This window comes from Lynx canadensis, chromosome C1 (genome assembly GCF_007474595.2).
Source record: "Lynx canadensis isolate LIC74 chromosome C1, mLynCan4.pri.v2, whole genome shotgun sequence".
Lineage (NCBI taxonomy): Eukaryota > Metazoa > Chordata > Mammalia > Carnivora > Felidae > Lynx > Lynx canadensis.
In genome coordinates, this window is record NC_044310.1 from 14132999 (window position 1) to 14156859 (window position 23861).

General features: G+C 54.9%; 1 protein-coding gene across 16 annotated transcripts in view; it reads right to left on the minus strand.

Annotated features, from left to right (window-relative positions):
* TMCO4 (transmembrane and coiled-coil domains 4) overlaps positions 1-23861 on the minus strand; it is a 93261-nt gene that overhangs the window by 30349 nt on the left and 39051 nt on the right. For 11 of the 16 annotated variants that reach the window (XM_032594204.1, XM_030325913.1, XM_030325915.1 and 8 more), the window contains 6 exons: positions 20276-20373; positions 19881-20024; positions 18970-19089; positions 14507-14671; positions 13467-13603; positions 11108-11192 (listed from right to left, as the gene is read on the minus strand). In XM_032594204.1, coding sequence (XP_032450095.1) covers positions 11108-11192; positions 13467-13603; positions 14507-14671; positions 18970-19089; positions 19881-20024; positions 20276-20373 — 749 coding nt within the window. The other 5 variants (XR_003970926.1, XM_030325917.1, XR_003970925.1 and 2 more) reach the window with 5 other exon arrangements.

Here is a 23861-nt window from a genome sequence, read left to right on the forward strand (position 1 = left end):
TGGAAAGAGGGAGAAAGGAGTTCTTACTTCCTAAGGGCCCACCGTGTGCCAAGCACTGTGTGGTCACATCTGCTATATCAAAAGGCCAGCAGTGGGGTAGAGTTGAGCCCCGGGGCTGCCATATGCACATGACTGGACCCCTTCCCTGCACCAAGTCCCGTGCCAGGTGCTGGTGACACAGGAGAGGAGGACATGACACAGTCCCTGCCTTCAACCTCTTCACAGGCAAAACACAGCACTAACAGCTTAGTGCCACTCATACATGAAAGGAGAGAGAACATGCCAAGTGCTTTTAGCATCGTAAGTGTTCAATAAATAGGAGCCATTAGGGGTGCCTGGGTGGCTCAGTCGGTTAAGCTTCTGACTTCGGCTCAGGTCAGGATGTCACGGCTCGTGAGTTCGAGCCCCGCGTCGGGCTCTGTGCTGACAGCTCAGAGCTTGGGGCCTGCTTCCGATTCTGTGTCACCCCCCCTCTCTGCCCCTCCCCCACTCACGCGCTCTCTCTGAAAAATAAACATTAAAAAAAAGATTAAAGATAAATAAATAAATAAATAAATAAATAAATAGTAGTTATTAAATCCCAGGACCAGCCCGAGAGGCCTTGGTACCCTGCTCCAAGGTGGGTGACTAGCCTCAGGGCACCCAGAGAGTAACAAGCAGAGCCTGGATTTGAACTCAGGCTTCCAGACTCCAGGTCCAGTGCTCCTTCTTTCTGTCATCCGCCTTGGCTGCCACGATCCCTTGCGTCTTGGAGATACAGGGAAGGTGAATGAATGGAGCCAGCTTACAGATGGAGCGTGGATGGGGGAGCCAGGCCGAGTGGATGCACGCACCCCAGGACCCAGAGCGCAGCACGCCCGGCAGGCTTCCGTGTACAGACTGAATACGCCGACAGGTGGGCTGGCTCATCTCAGATGTCTCGCTGACTACCTGCCCGGAGCCACGGGGCAGAGATAATATGGAATGCCTCTAATTAATTCCCCTCAAATCCTTTTGGAACGAAGAGGAGAATAAATGCATAAATAAACTGAAACAGAACTGATTTTCTTGGTTCATGAGGCCATTTTCTGGCTCAGTCTGCTGCCATGAGTCAGTCTGAATTGAGCTCGCTCTCCAACTACTTAATTTTTGAAAGCTTTTGATGCAAATGCAGAGAAAAACGAACAGTCTATCCTGATCTGGGGCCCAGAGGCTCTCAGTGAGTGCTTGAATGGCGGTTCTTCTTGGCAACGGGCACTGCTATAGTCCCCCTGCCACCTGCCGGGGCCAGAAATACCCTTGGTTTGGACGGTCAGCCACTCCCAAAGCACATCCATCCCGTGGGCTGGCAGATGGACCGCCGGAAGTGGACGGTTCGTCTCTGGGAATTCTGGCTACGTTCATTTCCTGCCCAAAGGCACAAAACACTTGTTGGCAGGTGCCCATTGTCTCGGTTTTGAGTGGGCAGGATCAGTGCACGCGGGTGTGGGGGTGCTGGCCGATCGTGCCTGCTGGGCACATGCCGGCTGGGAGCGGAGCGGTGCGGGGGCTGGCCCAGGTCTTGGGGGCTGTCGTCGCGTTCTGTAGGCAGCACTCACAGCAAACTTCCCGGCTACCGTCGTGTGCCTCATCAACGAATTGGCTACTAACACCTCCTATGTGCCAAGTCCTGGGTCAGAGGTGAACCTGAAAGACAGGTCCTCCCTGAGGCTGACCGCCCTCCAGTCCGGGAGAAAGACCAGTAAGCAGCTGCACAGCACAGTGTGGTGTGTGCGGGGACAGCCGGCTGGGGAAAGAGCTGGGGGAGAGGCAGCAGAGAGGCGGCCCCCCAAACAGAATGGCTCACACTTAGGACTTGGGTGCTGGGCATGAATCTGAGCTCTGCCGCCTCCCGGCTCTGCCTCTGGGCAAATCCCTTCGGCTCTCTGGGTCTCAGCCTCCTTCTCCGCGATTCTGTAAAATGGGACCAGGAATACCGCCTCGTGAGGAAGCTGTGAGGATCAGTTAATAAAACTGTGCCATTAGGCCGAAGCACGGACGTCCCACCCTGTTGTGGCCCAAACCCCAAAGACAAGCAAACGCCGGCTTTATCCTCTGAGAGAAAGCAGAAACAGGAGGGCCCCCTTGTCACATCTAGTTCCCCAAATGAACGAGCACCTCCCGCAAGCTGCTGACTCCATGAGAATAGCTCTGTTCGCAGCATCTGGAACACGGATGGCCGAAGATCCTGACACCCCGTGTGGCTTCCATAATCTCATGAGAACATGGCAGTTTTCCCACCGTGTGATAAACACGGGGTAACCCTGGGACTCAGGAGTGTGAGTGTGTGTGTGTGTGTGTGTGTGTGTGTGTGTGTGTAATTTGACAAGCCTGGCCTTCTGAAGTCTGGCTAGTTTACACCTTTTTGCAAGAAACACCTTTTCCTTCCTAACTGCCTCCGAGTCTGAGACTTCTCCCTCCACGAGGAGTACGGGGGAGGGGATCTCTGAGCCACATCTTGAAGGAGGTGTCTGAGCTGGCGCCATGCCTGGGGCTGGGGGAAGGCGGAGAGCCTTCTGGGCAGCACGAACGGCTGTAAAGCACGGGATGCTCTGACCCAAACAGACAGGAGCCGCCCTGAACTTACAGTTGTCTTTCCCGGGCACGGGGGAGCTCTGAGGGAAGGGCAGCTGATGGGAATCCAAGGCCTTGCAACCAAAAAACCCTATTGGATGCACCTGGAAACGTGGCTTTGCCTCACACTGAGCCTTCCCGCAAAATGGAGAGAATCATCTTGATCTCAGGTTGCTGTCAGGGTTAGCGACCAAAATCATGAACGTGAGCACGGGTCGGCCACTGTGGATGCAAGTTCCAGCGGCACCATTAGCAGCCCTTTCACCGTGGCCCAGTCGCTTCACCTCTGTAAGGCTTGGTCTCCTCATCTGTACAACGGGGTTAATTAGAACCTCATAGGATTATCGCTGAGGATTAAATACGGTACGTACAATATGTAGCTGTGGTGGGCATAGAGGAAGTGCCAATGTCTGTTAGCTAGCGAGGCGAGGATGAAGAGAAGATGATGACTGGAGTGAGTCAAACAGGGAGCAGCCATCAGCACACCCCGGCGCAATCTGGGTCTGTCTATTTCTGTCTGAAGACGACGAGCTTCCTTGGCCACACGACGCGTTCAAAACGCTCATCCAGAAGACAAGGGATTCCCAAGGCGGGAGTCAGTCCTTCCCGCTGAATACGCCGCCAGGCTGCTCTGAGAATCCGAATGACAGATGGAGAAAGCTGCATGGGCAGAGCATGGTCCAGCCCCCACGCACCGCTGCGAACTCCGAGCCACCTGCCTGGAGCCCCGGGAGGAGCAGAGCAGCCCTGGAAGTCTCGCTAAGCATCCGACTGCGTCCCGGGGGGCTGTGTTTCCTTCCACGTTCTAAGCCAACTCCTTACAGGACATGGTGGTCTCCCCGTGAGGGCGGGACACTCAGGTTAAGGATGTCAGCCCCCACCAGGCTACTCTGTGCCAGGTGCCTTTCAGGTGACTGACACACTTCATCGGCAACCTCCGTGGCCATTCTGCAAGGCCCCACCTCCTGTCTCAGATGGCAGGTTCTTTCAACAGACTGGGCTCTTTGCTCCGTGGGCAGGGAGGGGCTGTACTGGCTTCCTCACTGCCACCTCCCCCAAAGCCCAGCACAGTGCCTGGCACACAGCAGGTGCTTAATGCGCGTGGACAGGTGGAGCAAATTTCTTTTCTTTTCTTCTTTATTTTTGTTTTTGGAGCGAACTGAATTTAAAGTAGTTCTGTTTAGCAGGTCTGAGGTGAGCTACTGCTTTGAGTGAATATATCCAACCAGAAGGGGCCCCAGATACTAATGTAAATAAAAGTTCTGGAGTCAGAGAAAGGTTTCAAGACCTTGGTTCTAGGGCAAGATACTTAGAGTTCCTTTTACGGAACCACGAGGCCCCCATCGAGAATATACAGGAATGACAACATCGGCCTGGGTCTCTGAGCGACGACGAGGATTGGAGCCCCTGCCCGCCCACAGTGGACAGAGAGCAGGGGTGAGAAGGGAACCTTTGTTGTGTTTCGCCTCTAAGATTTGGGAATGTTTGTCACTGTGGCATAACCTAACCTATCCTGACTGATACAGTGTGAAGGCTTATAACTCTACACTTGAAGTTCAATTCGCTTAAACAGCATGCACTCTCTGTGGGCTTCATCCCAGGTGCAGGCAGCACAGAGGTTAGTCAGACGCAGTCCCTGCCCTCGATGGGCTTGTAGCCTAGGTGCCTCTTTGTTTTTGTTTTTTTTTTTTTTTAAACGTTTATTTATTTTGGGACAGAGAGAGACAGAGCATGAACGGGGGAGGGGCAGAGAGAGAGGGAGACACAGAATCGGAAACAGGCTCCAGGCTCCGAGCTATCAGCCCAGAGCCTGACGCGGGGCTCGAACTCCCAGACCGCGAGATCGTGACCTGGCTGAAGTCGGACGCTTAACCGACTGCGCCACCCAGGCGCCCCGTAGGTGCCTCTTTGAAAGGATGCTGAGCCTAAGACAAGGGCAGGTGCGGCTGGGAGGGGCACCTTGTGAACACTGGCATGTCCCCCAAGCAGTAACCCCCTGCTGTTTGCAACATCACCCAAGAGAGGAGATAACGCTGTGAAAATGGTTAATTCTACAAGCAGCTTTTCTTGGGGGCGAGGGAAGGGACAATGAGTGGCAGCTAGGAGGCAGTGGGGAGGGGGAGGCTGGCGGAAGTGACTCTGGGATTTATTGCTACATTTCATTACTGGGCACCAAGGGACTGCAGAAAACAATTAGTGGATTCGGACGAGTTACAGCAGTTCCTTTTTTACATCCCCTAACTCAGATAATGACAGCTTTCCTGCAATTAGGAGAGGGTCTCCTTCGTGCACAGATTAACTGGGTGTTAAGCAGGGCTGCGTGAAACCAGACAGCTGAGCTGGAATGAACTAGATGTGAGGCCTCAGCTCCAGGAAAAGGGTGACTAACTCATTCACAATCACAGCCAGCTGCGGACTCGAAGATTCCCCCCCCCGTCAATAACACAAGGCCGGGGTTGGAAGGGGCCATCCGTGGAGGAAGCCGGGAGAAGGTGGGTGCAGGGGCGAGGTCACGGTTTCTTCACCGGGTCCATTTTCCAGGCACCACGTGCGTGGGGTGCCCTGATACAAAGTGCCGGCTCCCTTTCATAAAGCTTAAGACAGTCCCTCGCATAACAGAAATGTTCAGTGAGTGTCACGGGGTGCATACATGCTGGCCTTTAGGCATACTCTCACGCTTAATCCCCGCAAGCACCTCGATGAGCAACTGTCCTTTTCTGCCGTGTTTCGCACGAGCCAGGGCAGCTGAGAGAGGTTGCTAGGTGGCTTGCAGCGTGGTGGGTCTGGGGTTCCAACCAGACGCCCTGACTGCGGAGCGCGTATGCGTGCAGCCCCTAAGCCCGTGCAGCTTCTCAGCTGCACCCCCCCTCCCCCCCCATCTCATGACCACCCACCGCAGCTCCTGCTGTGCCAGGCCTGCGGGAACCGGCGGGGACCGGATGGCGGGTTGTGGAGCCCTGGAAGGCCAGAGGCTTGCTGGGATGCTGCTAAGTGAGCAGGTGCAGGAGGAATTTGAGGGCCTGAGTGGAGGGCAGACGCATAACCATGCACGTGTGCGAGCGTACTTTTGTGGGCGCGTGTGTGTCCGTGTTTTCGTGTGTTTTACTTTCTGGTGTGGGTTAAAGAACTGTGGCCTGCAAGGCGCTGCTGGAGTCCCAGCCCTGGGCCCCCTGACCCCCACTCCCCCCAGGGGCTGCTGGCCGGGGGGCGTCACGCTCTCGGGATTCAGGACCTTTCAGCTCCCTTTTGCAGGTTGGTATGTTTTGTGTTCAACTTCCCATTTGTGGGAGCCATCAGGAGTTCCCTCACCCTCCAGAAAGAGAAAGGGAAACGGGTGGGGTGGGGGTGGGGTGGTGTAAATGGCTCGGAGGCCTAGCTTTGGCAAGCGCCCCTCTATGTGGAGTCACCGAGAAGGCCAAGGGGGTGCAGTGGGTTAAACTGAGTGTGACCTGCACACCCCTGGCACGGGAGCCAGCCGGGCCTAGGTTGGGAATCAGCCAAGACTAACCAAGGGACGGACCTGCCGGAGTGTTCGGGACCGGGGTCAAGGCAGAGGGTTCCCAGAGCTCTCTCACCCCCCCCCCTCCAGACACAGGATGGGACAGGACGTTAGCCACCTGAGGGGGAAACTATCAGAACTACCAAGAATGAAGACTTGTTCATGGGGCACCTGGGTGGCTCAGTCCGTTAAGTATCTGACTCTTGGTTTCAGCTCAGGTCGTGATCTCACGGTTCGTGAGTTCAAGCCCTGTGTTGGGTTCTGTGCTGACGGCATGGAGCCTGCTTGGGATTCTCTGTTTCTCTCTCTGCCTCTCCCCCGCTCACGCTGTCTCTGTCTCTCTCAAAAAAAAAAAAAAAAAAAGAAAGAAAGAAAGAAAGAAAAAAGAATGAAGGCTTGTTCAGAGTCTTCTGGCCGTGAGTTCTCCCTTCTGAGCAGAGGCGAGATCAGACCAGGTGCACTTTGGACCGACGGGTTTCTGTTCTGATTCCTCCCGAACTCTCGTTACTCAGAGGGCTTCCCATCCTAGTGGCTCCCGCTTTTTTTTTTATTATTATTATTTTATTTTATTTTATTAGTTTTATTTTTGAGAGGCAGAGAGAGACAGAGTGCCTGTGGGGGAGGGTCAGAGAGAGAGGGAGACATGGAATCGGAAGCAGGCTCCAGGCCCCGAGCCGTCAGCACAGAGCCCGACGCGGGGCTCGAACTCACGGACCGCGAGATCACGACCTGAGCTGAAGTGGGACGCTCAACCGACCGAGCCACCCAGGCGACCCTCGCTTCTTCTTTTAAAATGCAGAGGTTTTCTAAAGAGAACGTGGACGACTCCTTGGTGCCAGCATAAAAAGGCCTCCCTTTTTCCTGCAGAAATCTGTGAGCGTCCACAGTCGGCCCTGGCAGTGCAGAGTTGAGCGCGACACGGTTCTTCCCCGCAAGGCGGGGGAGGCCGGCACGCAGACCCCCGCCCCTGACCCATGGTGGGGCTCATTCCTTCGCTTGGTCCACTTGTCACGTGTCCCTTTACGTGCCAGACGTAGGCTGGCCACAGGCTCGGGACGCAGTGACGAGGAAGACGAGGAAGCGGCATGCCCTGCCCCCGCCTGCACTATGGTTCCTGGCCAGGGGACCGGCTTCCACCACAGGGGGTGACTGACCCCCGCCGTGTAGGGCCCCGGCACGTATACTTTGGGGAAAGAATTGCCCAGGGAGTTGTGCTATGCGCTCCTAGCTCACAGTGACTATCGGACCGGCAGGACAGAGGAGTCGACGGGCCGTTGTTAACGGTGACGCCAGTGCTGGGAAAGATGCTCGGCTAAGAACGGAATGGTGGCCTGGAGAGGTGGTCTGGCTTTGGGGTCGAGGTCACACAACCCGTGGCTGGACCGCCTGCTCTGCCATGAGCTGGCTGTGTGGTTCGGGCACGTTACCTGAGGTCCGTATTTCAGTTTGTTCATCTGCCAAATGGGTACCGTAACGGCATCGACCTGACGGGGCTGCTATGGAGGATCACGTGAGATAAGAGACGTGAAGAGCGTCAAAACCGCGGCCAGCAGACGGAAACACGGAGCGTGTTAGGGGAGCGCACTACGAGGCAGTCACTACGAGTGCTGTTATTACTGATGGAGGAGCTTTCACCCTCGCCCCTCGAGACACAGCCCGGAGAACACCACGTAAGGACGTCAGGTGAGCCTACGGGAGGATGCGCAGTCCGCCAGGAGGGACTGAGGCATGCCGGGTGACCGCCAGCACCCGCGGCCAGTCAGTGGGTGAGGTCGGCCTGGACGTTCCAAGCCTTCCAGCTGCGCCTGCAGCTGCACGAGTGAGCCCAGGTGCAAAGAGGAGAGGAACTTCCTGGTCAACCCACAGAAGTGTGAGAATTATCCAGTTATTGCTGTGTTAAGCCACTACATTTAGAGAGGTTGTTTGCAGCAATAAACAGCGGACACAGAATGTTAGCAAACACGGCACGAAAAGAGATCCCAAATGTGCACATGTGGCTGGCCTTGGATCCGGAGCTCTAGCGATCTACTGTAAGGAGGAACACGCCCTGGGTGGCTGCTCCCCTTCAGCCTCAACGGGACAAATGCACATGGAGCGGATGTGGGCCCAGCCCACAGCCTGGGGCCAAGCCTGTCCAACCCGCAGCCAGAAACAGAGCCTGTTCTAGAGCAGCCGAACCACAGCCAACCCACAGATCCTGAGCAGGAAAACATTTGGTGTCGTTGCCCTCGGAGTTTAGAGGGTGGCTTGTTATGCAGCATCGCTACAGCAAAAGCTGACTGCTACGCCCATCCTGCCTCTCTATGACCCACACATTTGTAACGAAGGTCCTGTGTCCTGCATGAGAAATGCCATCCCCCCAATTTTCGTGAGAGATTCTGTCATTTGCACAACGCTGCAGGAATACAGAATATGGCATTACGCAGGAGTCGACGGTGTCGCTGTATGCCAACGAAGCCCTTTACTGCAAGAGGTGAAGAGCTGAGGACGGGGAGACATAGAAGGTCTCCAGGGGGTTCTTCCTAGCAGGCCAGAAGGTCCCAGGTAGATTATTATATTTTTAAATGCTTATTTATTTATTTTGAGAGAGAGAGAAAGTGGGGGAGAGGAGCAGAGAGAGGGAGAGAGAATCTTTAAAAAAAATTTTTTAAAAATTATTTTTATGTTTATTTAGTTTTTGAGAGAGACAGAGCACGAGTGGTGGAGGGGCAGAGAGAGGGGGAGACACAGAATTGGAAGCGGGAGCCAGGCTCTGAGCTGTCAGCACAGAGCCCGACACGGGGCTCGAACTCACGGACCGGGAGATCATGGCCTGAGCTGAAGTCGGATGCTCAACCGACTGAGCCACCTGGACGCCCCAGGGGAGAGAATCTTAAGCAGGCTCCATGCTCAGTGCAGAGCCCAATGGGGGGCTCAATCCACACCCGTGAGATCATGACCTGAGCTGTGATCAAGAGTCAGATGTTTAACTGACTGAGCCCCCCAGGAGCCCCCCAGGTGGATTATTTGTACCAGGTAGAGCAGGAAAGGCAGGTAAGGGATGTCTTTTTGACTCATTCTGCTCTGGTGATGCCTGGGTAGGGGAAGAATTTATACAGAAAGGAAAAGTACAATGTTCTCCACGGTGTAAGTGGAAACTCACGTTCACCGGAGCCCCAGATTCAGCCCTGCTTCCTCCGTGGTTTTTGCCTGAACTCTGACCCCAGCCTGGATTTTCCTGGTGAACGCAGCTCCGAGCTGGCTCCCCAGGCCCTTCTGCATGGTGGCCCCAGGTTACCCAAAGCTCCTGGAAATAGGACAGAGCTACCTCCTCATTGCTTAGTGATGCAGACAACACCGGGTGATGGGGGGGGCGGGGGCTGCTGAAAGCTACAGGGGAGTGGGGTGGGGGGGTCCTCCAAAATGACAGAGAAGACACGAGGCTCATCTGCAGGCCTGACACACAGGGGCTTGGCCCTTCCACGGTAAATGCCAAGGACGGCACATCCACCTTGCCCGTGTAACCGGGAAAATAGCTCTGGTCCTCAGTCCAAGGTGGGGGACCATTTTAGCAAAAGAGAAGCAGGAATGAGTCATGCCCCTCAGCTCCAGGGTCTCTCCCAGGCCCTCCGGGGCTGCCAGCACTTCAAATAACCCGGGTCAACCAGACACGTCCGGCTCCCTCAGGTCCGGCCAGCGGCGGGCATTCCTGCCCCTCCCTGCTTGCTGGCAACCGGCCAGCAATCCGTTCACACACACGGGCCGGCCGGGGAGCGGCCAGGGGCCTCCTTCGGGGCTGGCCTCAGGCCGGCAGCAGCTCTGAAGATCAGAAGCTGCAAAGCGACATACCTTGAGCTGAATCTGGTCAACCGTGGGTTTTGCCATTTGCAGAAATACTGTACGATAAGCGGGGCACCTCAGAACAAGCACGCGGCTGAGCAGGAGAACTCCACGTTCGAAGTCGGGGAGCTGACGCCCAGAGAGACATTCGAGGCAGCCCCCAGTGAGACCGCTGGGCGGAACTCTGGCCCTCCCTGTCAGCCACCCTCTGCTCCCAGGCCAAGGAGTCACCGTCTCAGCGCCTCCTCCTGCTCCAGGGTCCTACTGCTGCTGTGTTCCCCCAGGAGACATTAAGTCTGGGCCCCGCAGACCGTGGACCACTCCGAGCGCCCCGGGCTCTGCACCCAACTCCCCCAGCCATCCCCTACGGGCTATCCCAAACCAGCACTCTGTCCTGGAGACCTCACCCACCCAAGGCCCGGAGCAATGGCACTCAAGCTTTCCACTGCCTCAGCACTCCAAGTATGTCCCTGGACGGCACGACACACACCCAAAGGTGTCTGTGGAGGCTAGCTCCCAAAGATACATCCACCTGGCACCCGTGAATGACAACGTCTTTGGAAAAGGCGTCTTCAGATGTAATCGAATTATGCAAACGTAATTAAGTTCAGGATCCTGAGATGAGATCATGCTGGCTTTGGGGGGGGGTGGGCCCTAAATCCAATGAGACTGTCCTGAGAAGAGAAGAGAAGAGAAGAGAAGAGAAGAGAAGAGAAGAGAAGAGAAGAGAAGGGAAGAGAAGATAGGAAGGAGAAGATGTAAGGATTCAGGCAGAGAAGGCAGGGACGCATCTACAAGCCAGGAAGGGCCAAGGGCTGCCAGCCACACCAGAGGCCGGAAGCGACAAAGAAGGATCATCCCCTAGAACCTCCGAGGGAATGTGACCCTGCCGATGCCTCGATTTCAGACTTCTCGTCTGGCTCCCTTCGCTCCCACTCAAGAACGCACATGAGAACGCCAGGGCAATGCCGTTATCGTAGGACCGTCTCGCATCCACTCGAATTTGCGTACAGAGAAAAAACAAACCATTTTCCAAACGACTTCGCCGTTTTGTCTATTGTCAAACTACTTTTAACTTTTAACGACTATCACCAAGAACTGGGAACACATTCACAAGGCTCGTGACCCCTGGCCCAGAACCTCCTGCCTGGGGGATGAGCTGGGGAAGGGTTTTCATCCGTGACAAGCCAGACTCACCTTTCTCCTGAGCCATCTCTTGCAGACAGAAGTAGATGACTCTGGCTCCCAGGCTGAAGCCAATCAAGGTGACAGGTCGCCGGCCCTGTGGGGAGACAGGACACAGGTGTCTGGGGGATGCACAGCCAGTTCCGGCAAAGCATCAGCCCTGACAAGGACGGCCCCCTGCACACCCCTCGGTGCCCGCCTCACGCTGAATGAATCATGCATGTGCTATTCCTGTCCTGGAGCTCTGATGTCTTAATTAATTAACTAATCTTATTTGAGAGAGCGTGGGGGAGAGGGGCCGAGGGAGAGAAGGAATCTCTGATGCAGGGCTTGGTCCCCTGACCCTGAGATCATGACCTGAGCCGAAATCAAGAGTCGGACGCTCAACTGAATGAACCACCCAGGCACCCCCAGAGCTCTGATGTCTTCTTAATCAGGACGGGCAGGGCCCTCATTCATGCAGGAGTGCACCTGCTGTGGAACTGCAGGCAGCCTCTGGCTGGGTTAATTCCCTTTCATCTCCAACCATCATCCAGCCACTGTCTCTTCTCCCCCAGGGGACAGGACTCAACTATCAGGTGGCAAATGACTGCAGGATAGCGGGGCCCTTCTGGAGCCAGGAAGAGGAGGTGGAAGGTACCCCCAGGGGTGATGACGGGTAAAGAGGCAGAGACAGGTGAGGGATAATTGTTCTGTTTCTGGATAGAAAGGTGGGACATGAAATCAGGCAGTAAGTTCGACATGAAGGGGAATCTTCTGACTAAAGAACTCGCGGAAAAGGCAACTCGTAAGAAGAAGAAAGTTCCCTGAGGTGTCTGGGTGCAAGTTCTCCATGAAAGGAGGAGGAAGGAGCAGAGGAGCTCCAAAAGGTCCAGTCGGGTCCTGCCAGTCTATTCCTTTTCCTTGTTTTTGTGCCAAAATGTGTATCCCTCCTCTCCCCACCCCCGCCCCCCTTTACGACAACAGGAAACCCTTGATCAAATAGTATCCCCGTCCTGCGGGAACTTTGTGGCAACGGCTGCTGGCCATCCCCAACAGAGAGAGAGGGAGGGAGAGAATCCCAAGCAGGTTCTGTGCTGTCAGCACAGAGCCCAACGTGGGGCTTGAACTCACGAACCGTGAGACCGTGACCTGAGCCGAAATCAAGAGTTGGATGCTTAACTGACTGTGCCACCCAGGTACCCCACCCCCCCGCCATTTTTAGATTTCTGACCTCAGAGCTGTAAGATAATAAATTTGTGTTGTTTTAAGCCAGTATGTCTGGGGTAATTTGTTACAGCACCACGAGCAAACGAATACACATCGCATTGCCCTGGATGCTGATACCAGGGCTATTCCACGGGAGAGGATAAACGTCTACCTTGTTTAAGCCGAGGCCACTCTGGTCTCTGCCTTACTTCCAAACCTGCCACAGGACCTCCCTATTTCTTCTCGCACAGATACAGAAATCAGATGGGGGCTGGGGGTCTCAAGCAATTTACCCGCTGTGGCAGAAACTGCTAGCTGTCCCTCAATATCCATCCTCCCCTTCCCATAGCTGAATTTCAGCTGGGTTCACTGACACCCAGAATAAAGACAGCGTCCCCCAGCTTCTGCGGCAGTAGGCGTGGTCCTACAGCAAGGGTCTGGCCAATGAGACGTCAGTGGAAAGGCTACAAGGCCTTTCTTTTTCCTGCTTACCTGGAGGGCGGATGCTGGCATCTGGTACCACGAGGTCAAGACCCCCTACAGCAGAGCAACAAGCCAGATGGCCCTTTGCTGCCTCGCCATGGCACAGTGTTCTAGCGCAAGACTGCCTTCCTAGGCTTCTCCTCGAGGAATAAACTCCCACCTCGCTTAAGCCACTGTTATTTGGGGTTTTCTCTCGCCGCTAAAACTAATCCTAACTGCACAGTCATCTCTGAAACTTTTCCCCAAACTTCTGTTTCCATTTACTCAAGTTTATTCTGAAGTTACGGGGGGGGGGGGGGGCATGCAGTTTCATTTCCCTGGTAAGTACTGGATTCAAATTTTAAAAGTATTCTGATTGTTTATCTTCCTGATCATTTTACACTGTATTTGGACCACAGGACATCTGCTCAGATGGTGGCTCTAGACTTCCAGGAGGGAACACCTGCCCTTGTCCCTTCCCTCAATGTCCCTGTTATTCAGTCTTTACCTCACTACCTGCGAGAAATGCACAACCTACAATTCTCACTGGTCCATCCTGGGATATTCTTGTGACTTGGACTGTAGGGGCAGTGAAGGCCATCCACCCCCAAAAAGCCACTGGACTAACTCCATGTGGGCTTGTCTTTAGGGCTGACATCTGTGCACAAGTCAGTTTCCACACTTCCCTTCTTCCCTGCACCTCCCCCAACAGCCCAGGTACCTGCTGCCGGGAGAGCAGGATGTGGGCCAGGTGCTTGCCAACCTCTGCGGATCGATGGAGACACACGCCCCAGGGGTTGTCGATGACGTTGGCGACAGTGAGGAGTGAGGCTGGCCAGGTCAGGGCAGCCACGATGCCTGGGGAGGTGGGATATCAGTGATGAAAGCAGTGGGGGGAGGTCCTTCTCGGGAAGTGGTGGGCTGGCCAATGGATGCCCCAGTGAATGTGTGCAGAGTCTTGAACTTGGAACCTGTTAAGTTTTCCAAGTGCTGTCAAACTGCTATTAGAGCAATGAAGAAAGCTGACGCTCATGCATTTCTGACTCATGGACTAAATTCCTTCTGTTCAAGCATCGGTCATCAGTGAGATGCCCAAGATGGCCTCACTTTGTCACCCGACCCTGTATCCTCCCGCTTTGTGTTATAATTCTGCAGGGCCCGGGCCCCTGCCCCTGCCCTGTGCTCCACTCTAGCCTTGGCCATGTGAGTTGCTTAGGCCAATGAGCTATTAGTCGACGTGAAGCTTGAAACGGTTTTGTACGTTGGGTCCAGGCTCTCACGCACTTCTAGCGCTGGTGTGGGCTAGCCTGCCGATCCCAGGAGGAGGTGACAGACAAATGGAGCAGGGCTGAGTTGTCCTAGTTGCCCCAGACCAGGCTAGCCCAGATCGGCGGACATTTGGCTGACCCACGGACGCATGAGCAGGCCCACCTGAGATCAGCCAAATGAAGCCTTACGACTTCTCAGCTATTATGAGAAACGATTGCTGTTTTAAGCTACTGAGTTTCGGGGTTGCTTGTCATGCAGCAATAGCTAACTGATACGCCGTGTGACAACGTGATTGGCTGTTTACCGGTCACCTCCCCACAGAGACCATAAACTTGATAGACAGGAATGCAGTCTTAACCTCTCTGTGTTCCTAAGACCCAGCACGGTGCCCGGCTCACCGGGGGCCTCAGGCACGCAAAGATATGCTACTGGTGTGAGTTGGGAGCTGTGGGCCTGCTGCTGGCAGTGGTGGCCGGGTTGGGGGGTGCTTACCAGACAACACTGTGTACTTCAGGGCCTCCTGGGCTACCATGTTGGCGAGACCACTGAGGATGGTCTCCAGGGCATTGCCGAGCTCCATCAGGTACTTGGCCTCCCAAGCCAGGCAGTACTGCTCGCGGCTGCGGGCCAAGGCCGCCCACGGGGCGCTGAAGGTACCTAGGGGAGAACGCAGGTAGGTGGGGGGGGGGGGTCTCTCCTGTCTGTGACAGAGGATGGCCCACCCCACCTTCCCAGACAGGTGGTGACAGGGGACTGCTTGCCCTTGTGAAGAGACAGAGCACCCCCCCCCCCCCGCCCCCGGCTGATGAGCGTCAGCTGTTAGCAGAGCAGACAGAGTGCAGCGCCACCTCGTGAGTCAGCAGGCTGGGGTTCAAGTCCCAATTCTGCATTCAGTAGTAGCTGGGTGACCCCGGGCATACCACTTTCCTACCCTGAGCCTTACTGCGCTTATCTGTGCAGTAGGAGATGAGTATTTATCTCCTTCTATAAAGTGGGTAGGAATGAAGTCTTCGAACTTCCGTGCACGTGAAGTGCTACTCTGTCTCTCCCTGCAGAAATTCTGGCATCAGCTGCCGGGGACATACAACAGGAACGTGCACTGCACACGGGGACGAGCAGCTGGCTCTGTGAACCAGTGGCAGGTCATTCAACAAGCTCGGGCTGGGAAACAGTCTGGAAGCTTGGGGCAGAGGTATCTGAGCCCGGCTCTGCCACGATCTTGCTGGGTCAGCCGATGCTTCCAGGCCTCGTTTTTCTCACTTAGGGACGAGTTAATGGGGAGATGTGGACAGCACCACCACAGTGACCAACGTCAAGCAGGAAGTATAATGTCGACTGTCTGCCTCCCTCCTTTTCCTTGCTCTGTGCCCTCCTTCTGCCCCTAGGATAGTGTCACCTCTCTGCATGACACTGTAGCCCTCTGCCCTCCGTGATGTGGCCCCTGCCTCCTTCCCAGCCCCTCCCTCATCAATGCCTCACTTACGCCCTGCCCTTCAGAAACACATTTCACCTTCTCACGGCCTCTGACATAGGGTGCCACAATTAGTCTGATTTAATTTTTTTTTAATGTTTATTCATATTTTGAGAGACAGAGCGTGAGTGGGGGAGGGGCAGAGAGAGAGGGAGGCACAGAATCCGAAGAAGGCTCCAGGCTCTGAACTGACAGCACAGAGCCTGACGTGGGGCTCGAACTCACAGACCGTGAGATCATGACCCGAGCTGAAGTCGGACGCTTAACTGACTGAGCCAGCCAGGCAACCCCAAATTAGCCTGATTTTATAGCTGAGGAAACCGAGCCATCCAGCCCTCTGGCTGGGCACAGACAGGGACATGCACACATCATGCTGTCACTCTATTCTGGGAGAAGGGAAAGGGGCCCAGGAGGATGCCTGACCAGTCCCCCCCGCCCCATGCTTTCCTGCCTGTGGCCCCAGTGACCTTTCCAAAACAGAACTCTCCTCCCACCCCCGCCGAAACCACCATTTTCTCCCTTCACTCCTACTTGCCCTTGAGCTTGTAGTTCAATCACCTCTTCCACAGGGAGGCTGCGTGGCCCCTCTGGCGGAGCAAATGCCTTTAAGTTCTCATACGGCCTGCAGTCACACGCTTACTTTTGTGACCGTCTGTGTGACGCACGTCTCCCACAGCCTGTTTGCCAAGGACCAGATTCTCAAAGCCCAGTGACGTGGCACAGGGTAAAACTCATGAAAATACGACGATGAATGAATGTGCACCATCAGCTTCCCAGAGGCTTTGGGTTCTGGACGTCCGCTACCTGCCCGACTCAGAGGTGTCATCCCTACCTAAGGGCGCCGTGCGGACACGAGGATCACCCTGGAGCTGCTCCCTGCTCTGCGGGGACCCTGCCATGGCTCTGCAGCAGCTCAGGGTGGAGAGCAGGGGCGGGGGAGGGGGGGCGGTGGGGAGAGTGATGGGGAGGAAGGTAGGCCGTGCCGGGTCACCGGCCTGGGCTCGCACCCGGCTCAGTAGCTTCCTGGTCGCTTGGCTCGCAGCTAGCCAGGCCGCCCTTGTGGGCCTCGGCTTCCACATCTGTAAGAATGGATGATACCTTCTGACTTCCGAGTGTCGTGGGGCTCACGTGAGATGTTGCATGAATAGCATTCGATACATGTAAAGCACTGTATCGCCCCGCGGCCCAGAACACGGGGTGTGGGGCCAGACAGAAAGAAGAGTGGTGAGTCCTGCCCCAGTCCCTGGCTACCCAAGTGGACCCTGAGCAGCCCTTACGAGCCTCAGTTTCCTCATCTATAAAATGGGGGTGACATTGATGCCCACCTCCCCGGCTTGCAGTGAGAGACCAAGAGAGCGAGGCAGGCAACATGCTTGGGTTAGTGCCTGGGTTAGTTCCTGTTCCCTACAAAGCGGTGGTCATTATTGCATATAATCCTATCCAACGAAAGGGTGGGTCAGGAGACACGGGTTTGAATCCTGCATTAGCCACGCCCCTGAGCTCACGTGACCGCCCTGGGTTTTGCCCTCCTGCCAGATCAGGACAGGAAAGGCCCCCACCTCAGAGGGCGGATGTCAGGCTCTCGGGAGGTAACGCATACAAGTTCCCATTGAGAGGGTAAAACGTCTGACTCAGGGTAGGCACGGGCGAAGTGCTCAGCTGACACCAGAGGCCCGCTGTGTGCGGATGGGGCCTGGTGATCACATACCAATGAGACTGGCACCTGGGAAGGCCGCCACACAGAGATGGGGCATTTTCTCACTTGCTTTCTTCTGCGTCACGTAGAAGGACTGTGGCTTCCAGCCTCAGAGCCCAGAGATTTGGAAACTCAGGAGGCTGTCAGCATGGGTCTGGCTGGAATGTTCCAGATTCCCTGGCCCACCCTGCTCCCTCTCTCTCAGTGATGAACTGTTTACGGAGCCTCACACTGGGCACTTGCAACAGAGAGCCAGGCAGTGGGTGGACCATGATGTTAGTCCTCGATGCCACCCTGGTTGGCCTCTCCCCCAAAACACAGATTCAGATTAGAGCAGCAGAGGGAACTAATGTTTGCGGAAAGTCAATGAGAAACCAGGTGCCTTCCATGTGCTCTGTTTAATTTAAACTTTGTAAGTGTCTTGAAAGGCAGAGATAATTTGTTCTGCTTCACAAATGAAGCAGCTGAGGCCCAGAGAGGGTAAGTAACTTGCTTGAAGTCACGCAGTCAAGATGTACTGATCTCGCACCTACTTAAAAGTCCTTTCTACTTGAAGCCATACGCTTCGATCCTTTGCTCTTTCCCACTTGCTCTGAGGATAAATACAAACTCCTTGCCATCCCTCACATGCTCCAGCACGATCTGACCCTGCCCACACTCCTGTCTTCTAGCTCCCTGTTCCAGCCATCCTGTGGTCCTTTGTACCTGCTGCCCCTTTACTTAGTGTATACTTCCTGCTCCTTCTTACCCAGTTAACTCCCAGTCCTTAGCCCAAAGTCACTTTCTCCAGGATCCTTTCCCTCATTCCTCAGAAACACTCCTCATTTCCTCTATTGTGCCATCCATAGAACTTCCCTGTAATTACTGCTCAGTGGTCTTTCTTCCACCCGGGACCGTAAGTTCCACGAGAGCAGAGGCCATGACTGTGCCGCTCACCACTGAATTCCTAGGGCCTGGCTCAGCGTCTGGCAGGTGGTATGAAGATACTCTATAAATATTGCTCAATGGAGGAATTAATAGGTGAATGGGTGGGTGAATGGATGGATGGGTAGATGGATGGTTGGGCGGATGGGTGGATAGATGGATGGATGGATGAATGAATGGGTGGTTGGCTGGATGAACTGATAGACAGTTGGATGGGTAGATAATCGATAAATGCATGGATAGATGCATAGATGGGTGGATACATGGATGAGCGGGTGGAGAGATGAATGAGTGGATAGGTGAGTGGGTGGATGGGTAGGTGGATGGATACATGGATAGAAGGGTGGACGGATGATGGACGGACGGCTAGGTAAATGGGTGGGTGGATGAATGGACAGATAACTGGATGAATGATGGATGGATGGGTGTGTGGATGCATCAGTGGATGAGTAGATGGGTGGATGGAAGGGTAGAGATGGTTGAGTAGGTGGATTGTTGGGTAGGTGGATGGAAGGCTGATGGATGGGTGGGTGTGTGGACGATGGATGGATGTGGGTAAGTAGATGGACGGTTGACAGATGGATAGATGGATGGGTGGGTAGGCGGGTGGAAAAATGGATGTGTGGATAGATTGGTGGATACATGAATGGGTGGATGGACACGGGATGAAGTCATCTCACCTCCTTGAGCCTCGGTTTCCTCCTCTGCAAAATGAGGCTCCCCTCCCCACCCTCTAGAGACATCCACAGGCAAGAGCCTAGGCCGGGGTCTGGCCCACAGCAGCAGTCAGAGTCATTCAACACCCACCTCTCCCCGCTCCACTCCCCCACCCTCATCCTTCTTTGCTTTGGCCCCGGTCCTCACGGTATTTGCCAGACGCCAGCCACCCTGTGATGGCGATGGTGATATGCAGCTGCCTGCCTTCTGTCAGAGGCAGAAATGTGAACTCTTCAATGGCCCCGACACGCTTCTTCATCTTGTATCCTAAAGACGTAGATACAAAAATGAGGATGGGATTAGTGAGAGTGGCTCTCTGTGCTCTCAAACTCACAGTGAGTGCCAACTGTTTGCCTTGCCCCTGGAAACATGTCTCATTTTTTAAATCGTTAAAAGTAGGTGCCATTATTGTCCCCGATTACAGCCAAGGGTCAGAGGCTTCCAAAGGCTGGCCGGCTCTAGTGGCAGAGCTGGGGCTGGAACTCGCTGGTCCATTGTGACTCCGTTGGTTCTATGTGTTTTCTCCTGCCCATGCGTGTCATGGGTGTAATATACGCCTCTCAAAAAAGCGGATCAAACTGATGAGGATTCTCAACACGGGGAGGGATGGACCCCACCTGAGGAGTGGAACAGGAATCTCTGTGTGTGACTGGGGGGCTACTGGCACATATGATCTGGAAAACCCACCCAGGAGACACTGGTAATTTCAGGGTATCCTCGTGGCCTCTGAACATGAAGAAGCCCATGTGTTTCTGAGGTGGCCTGCCTGGAAATTTCCTGGATGGAGACCAGCAGGTCCAATCAGACCCTCCTCAGAAAATCTGTACAGGGGCAGGTGCTCACATCCAGCTCTTTTCTGACCCACGCCAGGCTCCTGGGGCAGGTCTGTGGGAAGCCTGCTATGGGCTCTGGCGGGGCTGGGACCCAGCGTGAGAAGAGCCGTATCCTCCTCCGTCCCAGGGGGAGCCGTCTTGGGTGAGAATCTGGGCATGTTTTGGAACAGCCGGGCGCCCCTGGCTGAAAATCCCCCCTAGGCCACCACCCCTTTGGAGCCTTACCTGTCAGGCCGGCTCCAGCCGCACCAAACAGCGAGGTCAGGACAGCGATGCCAGCCACTGAGCCCAGAGCCGCTGCCCCGGCACTGCCGATGATAGTCGCAGCGCCGGCGGCAACAAGAGGGGCAGCCAGACCCCCGGTGACGCCTGCAACAATCCATGGTTGGTGAAGATGGGAAGATGTGGCCCACTGGGTTCTTCCCCCATCAGCTGCCCAGTGCCTTCCATGGATGCTTCTAACGCTAATGAATGCGCTTTCTGCTGACAGAGCACCTAGTGCGAGCTGGGGCCACCTCCCAGCTGCCCTCCTTACACTCTCCTCTCTAGCTTCGAGCCTGGCACCGTCCCTGGCTCCGCACTGGCCCACGTGCCACCGGCTCAGCCTGGGCTGGCCTTACCGATCACCGTCCCGCCTCCGACAGTTGCCAGGCCTATCAGGAGATAGCGCTTCCATTTCCTCCGGTTTTCCTTCTTCTTCCGGGATGCCTCAGCCGTTCTGGGGGAAAAGAGGTTGGTCGTTAGGGCTGGCTGTGCCTGGGAGCCCGTGAGGCCACCCCGCCCCACTCAGCCCCCAAGACTGGGATCGATGCTGCCATGCAGAGCAAGGTACCAAAGTCACCCTGGGCCCATCGATGGTTTTAAAAAGCTGAAAAGTTTCTACAACCCAGCTGGGAAATCCCAGCGAGTGGGACGTGCTACTTACCCGCCGGATCCATCCTAACAGGGTTGCAATTTGAATAACAAAAAGACAAAAAAAATAGTAATAATAGCAAGAGCAGCACAAAAAAAAATCTTTGAACAGACGGACCCAGAATGAGTAGCAAATATAATCACAGACTCCGTCACCGCCATCTTCCCATCCCTCCCTGCCCCCCACCATCTGGTCCCAGCTCCCTCGGGAAAGGTCTGCCAGTTGGAGACCTTGGCCTTGGGGCAATAGCTAGAATCAGTCAGACTTGACACTTAAAAGCTATCAAGTGGAGCAGAAAGGAGGCACGTGGGGTGAACGGGGTCAGGCGAACGGGAGAATGGCCGCTGTGAGTGTCCCTGAGCCTGGCTCTGGCGTCTGGCGAGCAGCCCTCGCTGCTGTGGGGCAAGAAGGAGGAGGATGAGGGACCAAGGGCAGGTGGTGAGGTCTTCACGAGCTCGAACTCTGAGCTGATGGTGGAGTTTGGACAGCAACTCAACGTATGGTGTGATAGCAGACGATAATGATAAAGAGGGAAAATGGTTAATATTTACTGAGGAATTCCTTCTCGCTGGCCACTGTGCTTTGTATTTCACGTGGGTTATCTTATCCTGGAAGCAGGATCATTATTGTCCGAGCTGGGCGCTCCGGATCTGCTATGCCTTCTGGTTCCCTGCCAGCTCACCTCTATAAATTCTTGTCCTACGTCCCTCCTGGGTGTTCAGGACAGCCCTTTGCAGCTACTTCACTACAGGGAGGCGGAAACATGGAAGATAAAAGTCTCCATGCACGGGGCGCCTGGGTGGCTCCGTGGGTCGAGCGTCCAGCTTCAGCTCAGGACGTGATCTCACAGTTCATGAGTTCGAGCCCCATAGTGTTCGGGCTCTGTGCTGTGAGTGCGGAGGCTGCTTCAGATCCTCTGTCTCCCTCTCTCTCCGCCCCTCCCCCACTTGCATTTTCTCTCTCTCTCTCTCTCTGTCAAAAATAATAAACATTAAAAAAAACATCTCCATGCACACCACAGGTGCTGGTTTCCCATGGCTGAAATTCATGCCATCAGATGTGGGATGAGGCGTGAACGGTGCGCATCCAGCCAAGTGGAAGGCAAGGTGGCGACACAGAGTGTGGGTTCTAACATCAGAATTCGACCCTGTGAACTTGACTCTGACCTCTGCGGTGTGGTACTGGAGCACCAGGTTTGATTCTCCCTGCCTGCACTGGCCCTCCCCGCAGAAAGATGACATCCTTGGGGCGCCTGGGTGGCGCAGTCGGTTAAGCGTCCGACTTCAGCCAGGTCACGATCTCGCGGTCCGTGAGTTCGAGCCCCGCGTCGGGCTCTGGGCTGATGGCTCAGAGCCTGGAGCCTGTTTCCGATTCTGTGTCTCCCTCTCTCTCTGCCCCTCCCCCGTTCATGCTCTGTCTCTCTCTGTCTTAAAAATAAATAAACGTTGGAAAAAAATTAAAAAAAAAAAAAAAAAAAAAGAAAGATGACATCCTTGCCCTGTGGAACTGAGGGGCCCCGTGACCCACTTCAGCCACTGAAACGTAGGCAGGAGGGAGGTGTATCACTTGTGGTACAATCTTTAAGAGTCAGCGTAGGGGTCGGATGAGTATCCTGCTCTGCCCTGAGTCAGCAACGTTCCAGATGGAAGTCACTCTGTCACCCCAGGCCCAAGACAGTGTGGACTAAAGGCACCGGGGTGTGCAGTGGACAAGTACTGGGAAACAGGACCCACAGCTTTAAAGCGCTGCTGTAAGCCATTGAGATGGGGCGGTCATTTGTTACTGCAGCAAAACCCAGTCCATCCCGATGGGAGAGCCACTTACTAACTGTGTGACTAAGCACCAGTCTGACTTGCCTCACCCAAGTGGGGATAATAATAGCACTTAATCCCTGGGGGCGTCATAGGGTAAGTGAGATCATCCACATCCAGTGGCTGGCATATTGTAATGGGTCGGTATGTTTGCTGTTATTATCATTCCTTTTGTTACTACAACTTATTCCACACACAAGGCTGGAGATACACTTTGGCCCTTAATTGCTAGCACCATTCCAGGCAAACAGGAAGACTGGGAATGAGCTGCTTTCGGCAGAGTTCAAGGTCTGAGGTGAAACGCAAGCTGCTGAGGACGTGCAATAGGATCGCGCACTGGGACAAGCGGCCGGGTCTGTGAATCAGCGGCATCTCGTTTAACCAACTCGGGCTGGGAAACAGTCTGGAAGTTTGGGGCAGAGGTATCTGAGCCCAGCTCTGCCGTGATCTCTCTGGGTCAGCCAATGCTTCCGAGCCTCAATTTTCTCCCTTAGGGACTGGCAATGGGGGGATATGGACAGCATCACCGTAGCGATATATACAGTATAACCCCGACTGTCTGCCTCCCTCCCCCCCCACCTCTGTGTCCTCCCTCTGCCTTGAGTGAGGGCAGCGTCACCTTTCCGACATGACACCTGGCCCCTGCCTCCTTTCCAGCTTCACTGCTCATTACTTTCTCACACTCTGCCCTCCAAAAACACACTGCCTACGCCTCAGTCCCTGTGCTCCTGGGACCTCCACGGTTTCACCTTCTCACCTTCCTTTGACTGGCTAAACATTAGTCACCATTCAAGATGACATCATTCCTCCTCCAGGAAGCCTGCCTGAGCCCTGACTCTGGGGCCCCTAACCCTCTGTCCTCAACATGGAATTCTAGACCATTGTTTTTCAAAGGGTGGGGCTTTGTCTCAACTGCATCACAAGCCCCCAGGGTAGCTGTTAAAAGCACCCACGGATGGGGGGGGGCGGGGGGGGGGGGGCGCCTGGGTGGCTCAGTCGCTTTAAGCATGGCACTTCGGCTCAGGGCATGATTGCACGCTTCATGAGTTCGTGAGTTCGAACCCCGCATCGGGCTGTCTGCAATCAGCACTGTCCCCCCCTCTCTGCCCCTCTCCTGCTTGCACATATTCTTTCTCTCTCTCTTAAAAATAAATAATCGTTAAAAGGAAAAAAGGCACCACTTCCTGGGCCAGAAGCTCTGGGCAGGACGGTGGGAAAGCCGGACCTGGAACAAGCCGTCCAGGGACCCGCTGTATCTTGAGTTGGAGGATTGCACAGATAGGACCTTTCTTGCTCGCCGCCCTCAGCAGCTTGTCCAGGGCTTGGGACCTGGAAGGTGCTCAGAAAACACCTTTCTCGAGCAGAACCTAATCACTCCAACAAGGACTGGACGTAAACATATTGCTGCAGTATCTATCCCCCCGGTCACTGCCCACATCTACAAAGCCAGCGCGGCACTTTGGCTAAATGTTCAGCCAGAGA